Here is a 14,550-nt window from a genome sequence, read left to right on the forward strand (position 1 = left end):
TACTGATTGATCTCAACAAAGCTGCGGATCATGAGAACCAAGGACGAAGGATGGAAGAGAGACCAAGTGTAGACAAGCCTCCCTCCCCCTACTTACCTGGTGATAGTACTCCCCAGGCCTCTGAGAAATTAAATCAATCTCAGCAAGGGGGACTCAGCAGGCACATTTGGAAATCATGGCTAACTTGAAAGAACTACAAGTAGTTACAAGGTTGCCCCAGTTGCTATTAGTCAGGTACTGACCTTGGGATGCGATCACAAGGATTATATTTTTTATTTTGCCATCCACTCCCTCTAACATGCTGATACCTCTGGCTATTGGGCAAGAAAGAGTCTTTCATACTGGCTTTGAATATTATCTTTGAGCTCCTCTGGGAACAGCCTAGCCTCCTCTCAACCCTCCCACCTTTGCACTGGGTAATTCCCCAGGGCCACCTCTGCAGTGCCCTCCTCTTGAAAAAGTTGTTTTCCTCTCAGTACATCCAGCTTCCCCCGACTCCGAACTTCTCCTAACCTTCACCATTCAGACCAAAGGTAGTCTGCCTTTGCAGCTACCTGACTAAGACACGGCACATTTCAAAAGCCAGGTAACGGTTTTGAGAGTTGCTGCCTCCTCTGTGATCCCACAGGCACTACTTCCTCAGATTTATTACGGAACTTGGCCATTCTGATTTATAACCAACTATTACGCATGTCTTATCTCCCTCACTAGACTGGGAGCTTCCTGACATAGCTTACTGACTGCCCAGGACACAGTGTACACTCAATAAACTACTGGTTTAGGAAAAAACAACATAAACTGCCACCTTAGACCCTTGAGCCAATCTTACTGACTATGCAAGTTCAGAAGAAATATTTCAGAGGTGATCAAAACCAAAAAGTCTTTATATAGCAGTCAGTCCTGTGATGCAAAGCTCAGCCTCAAACAAGGGTCCTTTTGACAAGGCAACCATTCCCCACGTTCCTCAGATGCTCACTATGGTCAAAGTAGTAAACTTAGTTCTCCAGAATTTACTTTCCCAAGATCTGGCAGTTCAATAAATACATTCCCCAGCCCCCACTTCCAACGCCTCTCCTATATCCTTCTGACCTTTAATACTGTGTAACATTAGATGAAAAATTGATTTTTTTTGGCTACGTAATTTGCAGCTGAAGAAAAAATATACTGTTTAAGGTGTTAAATATTTTTACATGCAACAAACCTGGCATGAATCTAACCTGTATGCACATTTTAGAGGTACAGGCGTAAATGTCAGTGCTATAATTTGTTATAGGTTTCTGATGACCAGCAATGAAAATGACCACGGATGCTCACAATTTAAACCACTTTTACGTAAATGTGAACTTTCCTAAAACAGCCAAGGGAAAGAACTTTCCACCCAAGCCCATAGGGTCTCTTAGAGATACTGATAGCATTGTTCACTGGATTAGGTGTTCTTTGAGAAACTCCTACAAATATTAGTTTCTTTCTGGGACTATGCTTTGACCTTTAATAAAAAATGTGCCATAAGATACCAGCTATTAAAATGAAAGGAACAGTTTTTAATGCCTGAACAACTGCCATTTCATATAATCAGCTCTACTGAAGGCTATACCTTAACAAGTCTGCAGTGTTTAAAAAAAAAAAAAAAAAAAATATATATATATATATATATGGTGACTTCACTTAAATTTCTCACTTACCAGACATGAAGCAGAGTTATAAGAAACCATGAATTGAATGTATCAGGCATCTGACACCCTAGAAAATAATAATGAAGTATAAATATGTGAGGGTTTAGAAGAGGAATATGGACTGTATTTGAAATATTGGTAGGGATTTGTTCAATCAAAATATACGGCAGTCACAGCACTCTCTGAGAGAAGGCCAATGGAACCACAAGTCAAGCCTATGGGTTGAAAGAACATTGAATGTAGTCAGACAACTAGGCCTCTAGTTCCAGCCCCATCACCACCCTGCTGTGTGACCTTTGGAAAATCACTTCTCTGGGCCTCAGTTTTCTCACTTTGTATCGTGCGGCCTGGACAATCTGTAATTCCTTCTAACTTCCATATGAGTCAATGTTATTTTCCCTTCCTGGTCTCAGTTCTTTTGGAAAGCTGGGCAGACACCACTTGCCTACCCCCACTTAAGTATAGGCTTTTTTTTTTTTTTTAACATATTCTTTAAAAAATGTGTTAATTTATTTGGCTTCCTTGCATCACAGGTGCGGCACATGGGATCTCCCTTGCATCATTCAGTATCTTTCATTGTGGCGCGCAGACTCTCTAGCTGTGTGAGGGCTCAATAGCTGCAGTACGTGGGCTTAGTTAAGCTCCTTGGCATGTGAGATCTTCATTCCCCGACCAGGGTTCAAACCCACATCTCCTGCACTGCAAGGTGGACTCTTGACCACTGGACTACTAGGGAAGTCCCATGTATAAGGTTTTGTTTTTTTTTTACTTGAGCTCTACCAAGAAATTAAGTTCTTCTTATATCCCTTTCCTGTTTTATTTTTTTAAGGTAACCCAATGTGCTACAAACATGAGTATGCTAAATGATGCAACCAAAATAAATGACTGGGAAGAAGAAGGAGAGCTCTAGGGAACTGCAGTTGAATAGAAAGCAGATGATATCTAACAAAACGCCATTCACCACCCCCAGGAATGATAAACCAGGCAGGACTTCTCCTTGGTTTAAGATACCAAAAATCAGGTCAGTGCTTAGATATCCAAGCCTCTCAATTCTCAGATCCTTAAGAAATGCCTCTGGCTTGGTGAAGGGCCCCCCAGTGAATATGTCCTCCTTATTACATGATGGGGAGAAATGGTGGAACAAGAAGATAAAAAGAGAATCAGTGGGAATCTGATTCTGTCCCTTGGATTAATGACTCGAGAAAGAAGTAGTATCTTCTGCCCTTCAGCAAACAATGAAGTATACTATGAATTAAATGATCACAAACAGGGGCCACTAAGATAGAAAACACAGAGCAGGACCCCTGCTCTTAGTGAGGCACACTAACAACGTCAAGAATAATGAAGAGCTAGAATTCATTCTGGGCTTACTATGTATGTGCCAGATTCAATGAAAGGTACATGCATTAGCTCAATGAACCCTTCCAACATTCCTATGAGGTAGGTATTGATATTATCCCCATTTGACAGGTGAGAAAACTGGAGAGATCGTGACAACTGCCCAAGGTCACACAGCCGTGAAATCAGACATCTGGGATCAAATTTAGATCTGCTTGATTCCATATACTATGGTCTAATTGCTAACGGCCTAATATTAGGATCAGAAACTAACATTCACTAAGGGTTCAAACTTCCTGCCAAGCCCACTGTTGGTCATGTCAGTATATTATCTCACTTAATCCTCACTTCAACACTGAAGGAAGGTATTAGAAGCCTCATTCTAGAGATGAGGAAACGGGCTCCAAAGAGCTAAGGAACTTGTGGGCAGCCACAATATTAACAAGCTAGTGGCTAGGATAGCGTTTAAGTCCAGGTCTGTCACAAACTGACACCAAAATACTCTGGTGAGCTTACTGGGAGGTGCCCAGCAGCTGTCAAGTGGACTTCCTCTTGGAGCCCGGCAGGAGGGAGGTGAAGGCTGGCCTGGCCAGTCATTCAGCTATTAAGACACATGCCATCTGAGAGTGGGCCAACCATCCTCCACCTAGAACAAGAATAGCCATGAGAAACTCTCGAGCCCGGATCTGAAGTTGGGTCTTTTTTGGATGCTAGAACAAAACATTAAAAAGAAAAGTTTTCTTGGAAGTCTGTCTTTCAATCTGGAAAATGAAATTTGGCTGCTTCTAAAGGACAATCTGTTCAATTGCTACCTCTACATCAAAGCTTCTCAGCAGCCTCCAGGAGCCTTTCCAATTTTCTCAAAGAGGGAATCAGTTCTTGAGCTGGAAAGCGCAGACAGACAGACAGGCCAGCAACTGGACTTGGGTCACAATTTTCCCTCTGGGGGACAGCTCAGAGCTGAGGATGGGAAAAGAGCTGGCATATGACTGACTCCCTGTACCCACTGGGGTCAGAACAGAAAAGCACATGCTAAAGCCCTGAAAAACAAGACCACTGAAAGTTTGTGAGCAACTCAACAAACAGCAGATTCTTTAGCTTTATGAAATGTCTTTAAGCACTTCAAAGTTAAAACCTGCTATAGGTCTTCCCATGATCACAAGGCCTTCCCATAATCACACTTAGCTCCAGTATACATTCAGTGAACTATTATGTGAGGCTAGATACTTTTTTCCTCAACGTCAGTTGAGAAAATTAAATTAATTCATTACTGTTATGAGGCAGCAGTACTAACATAGTTGCATGTTTAATGAAGACACTGGGGTCAGACATCCTGATTCAAAACCTTAACTCTACTTCTTTCTTGCTATGTGACTCTGGGCAAAGTTACCTGTCAGTACCTGTTTTCTTCTCTATAAAAATGGGAGAATAAGAGAACCTACCTTAGAGGGTTTTTGTGAGGAATAAATGAGATAAGGCCTGTAGAATATTTAACAAAGTGGTTAATGTTTAATAGGTACTCAATAAACATTCACTTTTGTGAACATTTTTTGAATTTTATGAATTCACCAGAGTTCCCTGGTGGCTCAGTTGGTAAGGAATCCACCTGCACTGAGGGAAACCTAGGTTCAATCCCTGGGTAGGGAAGATCACCGGAGGAGGGCATGGCAACCCACTCTAGTATTCTCGCCTGGAGAATCCCCATGGACAGAGGAGCCCGATGGGCTACAGTCCATGGGGTCGCAAAAAGTCAGACACAACTGAGCAACTAAGCACAGCACACATTCACTATTGTTTTTTAGTGAATTGTTTAAACAGTAGTGTTTAAACTATCTCTGAAAAAACTCATTAAGATTTCATCTATTGATGATGAACCTCAATCTTTTTTCTTCAAGTTTAAAAAAAAAGACATCACAAACTTATACAAAATTGATATATTTGATAGCTGAGTATTAGTAGCAGAAAGAGATAAAGGTAGAACCTCAATTTTATTAACTCAAAATTGACTCATTAAGGAGTCTCCTCTCCAAGGTACAAGGGCTCTTAGGGCTACAGACAAAGCAGTTTGCAGACAACAGTGTGGTTTTAAACACAAGCTTTACTGACTGACTGACCACCTCTGCCCCAAAAGAGCTCTTTATAATGGAACTGATCTCCAAAACTCCAGTTAGCAAACACTGCCTGCTCACAGAGGGTACACTCATTCATGCCACAGTGACATCATCAGAACATCTTGGAAACAACAGTGGACTATTAAGGTATCTCCCCAGTCAGAATCCTCAGCATCTAGGCCTCTAGATCAAGACCTCTGAACACTTTGGCTCTGACATGACAGAGTATTTGTAGCTTTGGCATTTTATGAGGACTTGTCCGAGAGGCTGACAGACATACATTTACTGAGTAAAGAACTCAAACTTCATGACATACAACTGGCCTCACTTTTGCTGGAAGAGTGAAAATGACACCTACCACTACCTAAGGCTCTAAAAGTAAAGCCCTAAAACACACACACGTGCGCACACACACACACATACACAGACTCTAAAAGTAAAGCCCTAAAACACACACACACACACACACACACACACACACACACACACACACACACACACACACACACACACACATGTCTGGCCTACTCTTTAGAATCCAAAATGAAAGAAAGTCAATCTCATTACTTTATAGATACTCTTTGTCTGCCTCTAAGTGGTACTCTTCAGATTTTCTCCCTTTGTACTCACTGGCCACAATTTGGAACCACTTTGGTTTGATTCTGAAATTTAACCACAAATGACAAAAATGGACCACAACAGAGCATAATACAAATGAACATAAGTCTAAAAGGTAATTCTCAAAGTGAGTCTCAGAAAACCTGAAGTAACAGTGCTATCACTGAAAAATGTACTGCCTCCCTAGAAAACTAATTCGAAGGGTAAAGTTAGGGTGTACACATTTTAATAATATATAAACAGCAGCTCACAAAATTAATAGAACACATCATGGAGGTAGTTCTCAATTAAAAATTATAAAATACAAAGAATTATAAAACAAAATGTTAAAATGGACTATAATTCTATCTTGCAATTATATTCATTCACAGGCAATAGGTTATAGCAGAAAAATTCCTGGATTTTAAGCCAGATGGCATAGGATCAAGGCTTGAGTAGTAAGCAACTTTGGGTAAATCACTTAGCCTCTTTAAGTTTCAATTGTTTCTGAAAACAAAACAAAAATTAAAATAAGAATATAAGCCCTCCAGTCTTGCAAGGTTTTATAACTCCGAAAGGAAACAAACGTAAAAGCATTTAAGTGTGAATTATTAACATGTAATGGATACTCATTTTAATAAACTTCTATTTTTATAAGCAGTCTACAACAGATTATAAATTGAAACATGATACATTAAGTATGTAATAATAGTCTCATTATTTAACATTATAATATTAACTCAAGAATATTTAATAAGGATTAGCTAAACAAAGACAGCTAGTAAACATCCTTTCAAAATAAAGTTTATGAGATATTTAATATTGAATAGATGTCTAGGAGGAAGTTTTAAAAAGATCTAAAGAAAAATATTTTAGCACACAGACTTAAACTATTCAAGAAAAATCCAGCTTCTAAAATTAACAGTTTCTTCATCATGTAGAGAAAGAATATTTTCTCCTTTCAGACTAGTTTCTCCTAAAATAAAAAATTGCTAGAGGTGAAAAAGCAGCAGGAAGGTTTTCTTTCTTCACTATGAGTAAATAGGAAATGGAAAGCAGATACTAAATTAGGATTACAACTCAGCATAGTATTTTAAGTTTCTAATATAATATTAATCTGCTGAAAGTAAACTCAACAAAACAACTTGCACCTAATTTTAAAAAATAGTAAATAAAGCTGCATCTCTTTCTTCACTGTTGTTAACATAATTATATATTAATTATTTGCTGTCCATGAAAAATATCACGAACATATAGTTAAGTGTTTTTTGCTTTGAGGATAATGGCTATTACCACAAGAGGTACACAGCACACATTTCCTTCCAAAATCTGTGGAACTGGAAACAGTTTAAACTTTCCCAATGACTTTATAAGTATCTGCTTTAAATGACTTGTTTATAACTACAACAGTTTACAGCAACAAAATGAGTATTGTATTGATACAATCAACTGCTAGTGATGATCATCTACTGGTTTAGAAAGCAATTTATCAATGGGATAAAAATAATAAAATTATACGTACCTTTTGACCCAATAGTCCTTTTACAGAAAGAAGAAAAATCATGAGGCATATTCCAGGATTAACTAAAACAATTATAAACTAGAAATAAAAGAGGAATCACTGGCTAAAAGTTCATGTCAAAACTGCTAAGTAAAACATACAGAATGTAAAACAGTATGTTTACTCTGAATACTCTTATGTAAAACATGCATATGTGGACAAAGGGGATGATAATGTTGAAGTACTGGACAAATTTTTACTTTTTTTTTTCCCCAAATGCTTTATTTTTCCCAAATAAAACATCTTATTTATAAGGTTCTTTTGGCCTCTGTTTATTCTATTAGAAGAAAAATAGGAAGCTTTTATTATATATCCTGTGCAAGAAAACCTGTTTCACTATTACTTTAAAAAAGAAAACTATCTGAACAAGACACAAACATAAAAATGAACAGTAGATTCATTTTTCCTTTTCAGAACTTTCAAAAACAGTAACTTACTTAAAAAGAATTCCTCGAAGTCAGTTTTCTCCACACAGCTGGTATACATGCGCAGGGCTGCAATCTTAATTTTCTAGACAAAGAGAATAAAACAAACTCAAGACATGACCAAGTGAATGTTCTGGTACCATTAGATGTGGGTCACAGAATTTTATACTTTTCAACTAGAAGGATGGGTCCAAACCTGTCTCTAGGCAAATTTAATAGCTAAACAATATAGATAGCTTTATTTTATTAAATCAAGACATTCGGACTTCAAAAAATTCTAGATTTTATGATTTTAGCATCAAAATGCCGAAAAGATTTTTCTAACATTTAGAGGAAATATATCCTTTAATTCAAACCCATTTTACCACATTTGAGCCTCTAAACCATAGTTCAGAACCATCCACATTAACTATTTATGATCTGAAACCCTTTATATTAAAAAATTACCCATTCTCCTGACCAAAATCAAACAAAACCCTCAATCATTTGATCTTCCCTCAGAAGCACTATTATCTATTCCATAAGTCTTTTTTTTACCCTGAAAGAGGGGGTCATTTTTTCCTGTATTTTCCCTAGTTTTATAGTTTGCTGATCCTAACAGAATACTATGTTTATAAATTTGTTGGATCATGGAGAAAGCAAGGGAATTCCAGACAAACATTTACTTCTGCTTCATTGACTGCACTAAAGCCTCTGACTGTGTGGATCACACAAACTGTGGGAAATTCTTAAAGAGATGGGCGTACCAGACCATCTTACCTGTCTCCTGAGAAATCTGTATGCAGGTCAAGAAGCAACAGTTAAAACCAGACATGGAACAACAGTGGGAAAGGAGTACGTCAAGGCTGTATACTGTCACCTTGCTTATTTAACTTCCATGAAGAGTACATGTGAAATGCTTGGCTGGATGAATCACCCGCTGGAATCAAGACTGCTGGAAGAAATATCAACAACCTCATATACGCCGATGATACCACCGTAATGGTAGAAAGTGAAGAGGAACTAAACAGCCTCTTGATGAGGGTGAAAGAGGAGAGTGAAAAAGCCGGCTTGAAACTCAACTTTCAAAAAACTAAGATCATGGCATCTGGTTCCATCACTTCATGACAAATAGAAGGGGAAAAAGTGGAAGCAGTGACAGATTTTATTTTCTTGGGCTCCAAAATCACTGTGCATGGTGACCACAGTCACGAAATTAAAAGACACTTGCTCCTTGGAAGGAAAGCTATGACAAATCTAGACAGTGTACTAAAAAGCAGAGACATCACTTTGCCGACAAAGGTCCATATAGTCAAAGATATGGAGAGCAGTTAAGTATGGGTGTGAGAGTTGGACCATACAGAAGGCTGAGTGCTGAAGAATTGTGGTGCTGGAGAAGACTCTTAAGAGTCCCTTGGACAGCAAGAAGATCAAACCAGTCAATCCTAAAAAAAATCAACACTGAATATTCATCAGAAGGACTGTTGCTGAAGCTAAAGCTGAAGCTCCAATACTCTTGCCACTTGATGCAAAGAGGTGACTCATTGGAAAAGACCCTGATGCTGGGAAAGACTGAAGGCAAAAGGAGAAGGGGGTGACAGAGAATGAGACAGTTAGATAGTATTACTGACTCAATAGACATGAATTTGAGCAAACTCCAGGAGATAGTGGAGGATAGAGGAGTCTTTGGAGAAGGCAATGGCACCCCACTCCAGTACTCTTGCCTGGAAAATTCCATGGATGGAGGAGCCTGGTAGGCTGTAGTCCATGGGGTCGAGAACAGTCGGACACGACTGAGCGACTTCACTTTCACTTTTCACTTTCATGCATTGGAGAAGGAAATGGCAACCCACTCCAGTGTTCTCGCCTGGAGAATCCCAGGGACGGGGGAGCCTGGTGGGCTGCTGTCTCTGGGGCTGCACAGAGTAGGACGTGACTGAAGCGACTTAGCAGCAGCAGAGGAGTCTTATGTGCTACAGTCCATGAGGTCACGAGTTGGACACAACTTAGCAACTGAACAACAACAATAAACACAGCAACTTTTTAAATAAGAGTTTCTAATGAATATAAAATATAGTGAAAGGATCAACTGTTTACTATTCCCCAAAACACCAAGAATTCTCATAGAATCTTAATGTGAGTGATTTTAATTTATTCATGAGCTGTATACTGAAGATTTGTATATTTTACTGTATGTACATTATGTCTTCAAAAAATAAATCTAAAAATGAAAAGTAAATTTTTATGAACTGTAGGTCTGAAGACCAACTCAGCACTGAAGGAACAAGAATTTCTAAGGACTTTCAAAATATTTCCTTAAGGATACAATTAGTGTATCAACAAAAGGCTTGTAGAAGCTTATTTTTCTTTAAAATGACAGAGAAATTTACTCAAATATGCACAGACCAAAAATATATATATATGCAAATGATGTAGCAACTGAGGAAAAACCAACCTAAAATTTTAGCAGAGCAGTTTTGCTATTAAGGTTCAATGTCACCAAGGACAGACTATATTCACTACTACATAATATTCATATCTCAGTTTCTCATGGGTAGAAATACCTGTTATAAAATAAAGTATTATGTCTTTGATTGCAATTAAGATTTTTTCATTTGCTAATTTGAAATGTTATATTTTCAATGTTTTTAGCCTAAAGTTCATATGGGGGAAAACAAAACAACATATAACCAATGGAAATCAGGTATATTTTTATGGGCAATATATCAGTGTTAAGAAGCCCACATTTAAACAAAACTCTTGGTGAGACACTAAAAGGGAAGAGCAATTTAAACTTAAAAGCAAGCAGCATGACACATAAAGATAAGAGCAGAAATTAATGAAACTGAAAACAAAAATAATACAGAAAATCATAGGCCAAAGCTGGTTCTTGGAAAACAACAAAAAAATGGACAAGGAATAAAAAGAAAAAATAGAGACTTCCCTGATGGTCTAATAGTTAAGACTTTGAGCTTCCAGTGCAGGGTTCCTGGGTTCAATCCCTGACCAGGGCACTAGATCCCACATCCGCAACTAAGAGTTTGCCTGCTGCAACGAGAAGATCCTGCGTGCCGCAGCTAAGATCAGAGATCCCTTGTGCTGCAACTAAGACCCAATAAATAGATAAATACATATTTTTTTTTAATAAAAGAAAGAGAAAACAGAGAAGACATGAGTTACCAATATCGGAAATCAGAGAATAGAGGGAACATCACTATATATCCTAAAGATAGTAATAGGATAATATTATGAACAACTGTAAGTAAATAAATGTCATTATTTTAGATGAAGTGGACAAACTCACCAAAAGATACAAGCTACCAAAGCTCACGAGAATAAATAAATAACATGAATAGTCCCATCTCTTCTGTTTTTTGGCCTCTACGTGTAGCATGCGAGATCTTAGTTTCCCAACAGGGAACCCTGAGCTCCTTGCAGTGGAAGCATGGAGTCTTAACCACTGGACCACCAGGGAAGTCTTCCTACCACTATTTTAAAAACTGGATTTGTTGTTAAAAATCTTCCCAGAAAGCTCCAGGCTTGAGGGCATCACTAGAGAATTCTATCAAATATCTAAAGAAATGGTATCAAATCTACATAAACTCTTGTAGAAAAAAAGCAAGGAACACATCCCAGCTCATTCTATGATCCAATATTACCCTGGTATCAAAACCAAAGACATCAGAAGAAAACAAAACAGTAAAACCATAGTCTTCATGAACACAGATTCAAACTCCTTAATAAAATACTAACAAATCAAATCCATCAGTATTTTTAAAGGAGAACATATCATGATCAACTGGAATTTATCCCAGGAATTTCAAGTTGATTCGACATTCACAAATCAGTGTAATTCACCATATCAGCAACCTAAAAAAGCAGCATGTTTCACTTTTAACACCTACAGTTTAGGGGAGTATTTTATATAGAACACATTTAGAGAAGTACTGGTCTATACCATTGCCAAACTAATGATATCCTAATGATACCATGATCCAAATGACTTGGCCTTGACAGGCCTATTATTATCCTTGAAACAGAGTGTTTAGGACATCTGTAAGCTCTTCATTTCAGTCAACAAATAATTTATTGAGCACCTAACTCAGTGCCTAACACTAATTTGGACACTAGGAAATACAGCAATAAACAAAGCAGTTAAAAACTCCTTTCATGGAACTTAAGGCCTAGTTTAACTATCATGACACATTTAAAATTTTTCTTTTTTATTTTAGGCCTCACCTTGTGGCATGCGCCCCCTGCATTGGGAGCAAAGAGTCTTAACCAGTGGATGGATGCCCAGGGAAGTCCCAACACAGTTATAGTTTCAAGTAAAATTCCTAATGGCCCATGTCAAAACTTTTTTTAAATCTGCAGTTTCCTTTCAATTCTTATATACAGTCTTCTGCTTCATAATTAATCACTTTGCCTAAGGAAAGGCACACTTGCCTGCAAGGCCCCACATCATTCCTTGAGAAAGAGGTTTTTCCCCACCACACGTTCATGAAGCAAGCATTCATTACAAATAATGAAGACCTCACCAGATTGGCCAGTGTATTTATACAGTGCTCATACTGTGGCAATGAGGAGCATTTTATAGTTCCTCACTTTTCCTGCAGCAAAGCCAAGCCTTTATACTTGGGTGAGCCATTTTCCTGGACAAATCTCTAAAGCAAGTCCCTTAAGACCATCACACAGGGACTGGAAATAGCAACTCGGGGAAAGAACCTCTTCAAGACTCATGTGTTAATATAAGTTAAGGAAGTAGGTGGACTAAATTTCCATCCAGTCAATACAAATTGTTCTGGTCCTCGGATGACTTCATGTTTATTTCATTCTAACTTTGGAAGACTCCATCAGTCTAATTGACTAAAACACAAGCACCTAAGACAGCTTTGGGAAATGAAAATCAGCTTTCCCAATAACTGATGCCATTTGTACCATCCTACAAGATGAAAAACGAATCTAGTAAAAGGCTTGCACTCACAGCTGTGTGAGTTGGAAGGGGCTTTGAAGTAATTTGAACTTTCTCTTCTGTACTGGAATTCCTTCTCCGGCATTCTTGATTCATGGTCAACTATCTGGGCCCCTGTTCAAACAAGCCCAATGACCTTGTGAGGCTACCTAGTCCACTGGAGGACAATTCTTATTAGATTTTTGTTATACTGAACATAAATCTGCTCTGTGTAACATTCATTAAACATGATCTGCACACTGGAATACCTCAGAGTAAGTCTCTCCTTTTTTTTAGTATATTTATTTATGTATTTAGGAGAAGGCAATGGCAACCCACTCCAGTACTCTTGCCTGGAAAATCCCATGGGCAGAGGAGCCTGGTAGGCTGCAGTCCATGGGGTCGCTAAGAGTCAGACACGACTGAGCAACTTCACTTTCACTTTTCACTTTCATGCATTGGAGAAGGAAATGGCAACCCACTCCAGTGTTCTTGCCTGGAGAATCCCAGGGACGGGGGAGCCTGGTGGGCTGCTGTCTCTGGGGTCGCACAGAGTTGGACACGACTGAAGCGACTTAGCAGCAGCAGCATTTATGTATTTGGCTGCACCGGATTCTAGTTGTGGCACACGGGATCTTCGGTTGTGACACCTGAATTCCTAGTCATGCCATGTGGGATCCAGTTCCCTGACCAGGGACTGAACCCGGGCACCCTGTACTGGGAGCAAACAGTCTCAACCACTGGACCACGAGAGGGAAGTCCCTCTCCTTCTTTTTTTTTAACATTTCTTCCTCAAATATCTGAGAAGAACCATTAGTCTCCTCTTTCCAGGCAAAGCATCCCTATTTCCTTCAACCACTCTTCATTCAAGTTTCTGAAGGCTTCACAAGGCTCACTGCCCATTTCTGAATGCATTCCAGTTTGTCAGTGTCCTTCAGAACAGGAATAACTTTTGGCTTAATGCTAATCTGGAAACTGCCTATTCAATGACATGTGGCTAAATCTGTTAAATGTTATCCTTATCTACTGTTCCATAAAGATAATGAAAAAAAAAAAAAAGGTTATTTAGTGATAGTCAAGTAGGTAAGGAAAAGCCACATTTAAATTCCTGAATACGCATCTAGAAGAAAAATGGAACCACACTTGAAAACATTACATAAAAAGATGGAGGAAAGATGGCTGACACTGCTGATGTGGAGAGACAAGCAGACATTTTACTCCCTAATGAAAGACATGTGAAAAGACAAAATTCAAAGATTCTTGCCAGTGCAGCCCCAATACAAGTGTCTGCCATAGACTTCTGAGTCAACATTTGCTGAAAAAGGCTCTTTCAAAATGGAAAGTTGTACCTACATTTTCCCACCCAAATTATACTAGAATGTCATACTTTGATGTTTTGATGTCACAAAAATGAAGGTTATATGGCAACAGATGCTGCCACATCACAAAAGATTTTTTAAATGCAATTAGAGACTTAGTTGAGGTCACAAGGGAACCAAGAAAAATTAGAGACTAACTTAAACTAAAACGGTGAAGAAATTTTCCTGATGATTTAGTAATCCTCCAAATGGTAGCCAACTTTCCCTCTGGAATCATAAAAATACAGACGAGACAAAGCATATGGAAGCAACCAAGTGGAACTCAACCATCAAGAAATTAATAAAACAGTCCATTTTTTCTCTTCTCTTTTTTTCTTTCTGCTCTTATTTCCCTTTTAATTTCTTACTTTCAAACAAAACACTAAGCTTTTAAATCCAAATGCTATGATTGCAAATCTTTTTTTTTTTGCAATTTTTTTTAAATAGAGGAAAAGATCCTGCTTAATATTACCAAATATACCAATGATTATCATTTGTGAAGGAATTATGATGTAAAAGGAGATAACTTTAAGGAGCATAAGTAGTATTTCATTAAT

General features: G+C 38.3%; 1 protein-coding gene across 1 annotated transcript in view; it reads right to left on the reverse strand.

Annotated features, from left to right (window-relative positions):
* LOC101116076 (ubiquinol-cytochrome-c reductase complex assembly factor 1) overlaps positions 1-14,550 on the reverse strand; it is a 94,427-nt gene that overhangs the window by 56,464 nt on the left and 23,413 nt on the right. Inside the window, exons 5-6 of the mRNA XM_004014522.6 lie at positions 7,718-7,790; positions 1,683-1,740 (exon numbers count right to left, since the gene is read on the reverse strand). Of these exons, the coding sequence (XP_004014571.1) occupies positions 1,683-1,740; positions 7,718-7,790 (131 nt within the window). The remainder of the gene's footprint in view (positions 1-1,682; positions 1,741-7,717; positions 7,791-14,550) is intronic.

Source organism: Ovis aries, chromosome 13 (assembly GCF_016772045.2).
Source record: "Ovis aries strain OAR_USU_Benz2616 breed Rambouillet chromosome 13, ARS-UI_Ramb_v3.0, whole genome shotgun sequence".
Lineage (NCBI taxonomy): Eukaryota > Metazoa > Chordata > Mammalia > Artiodactyla > Bovidae > Ovis > Ovis aries.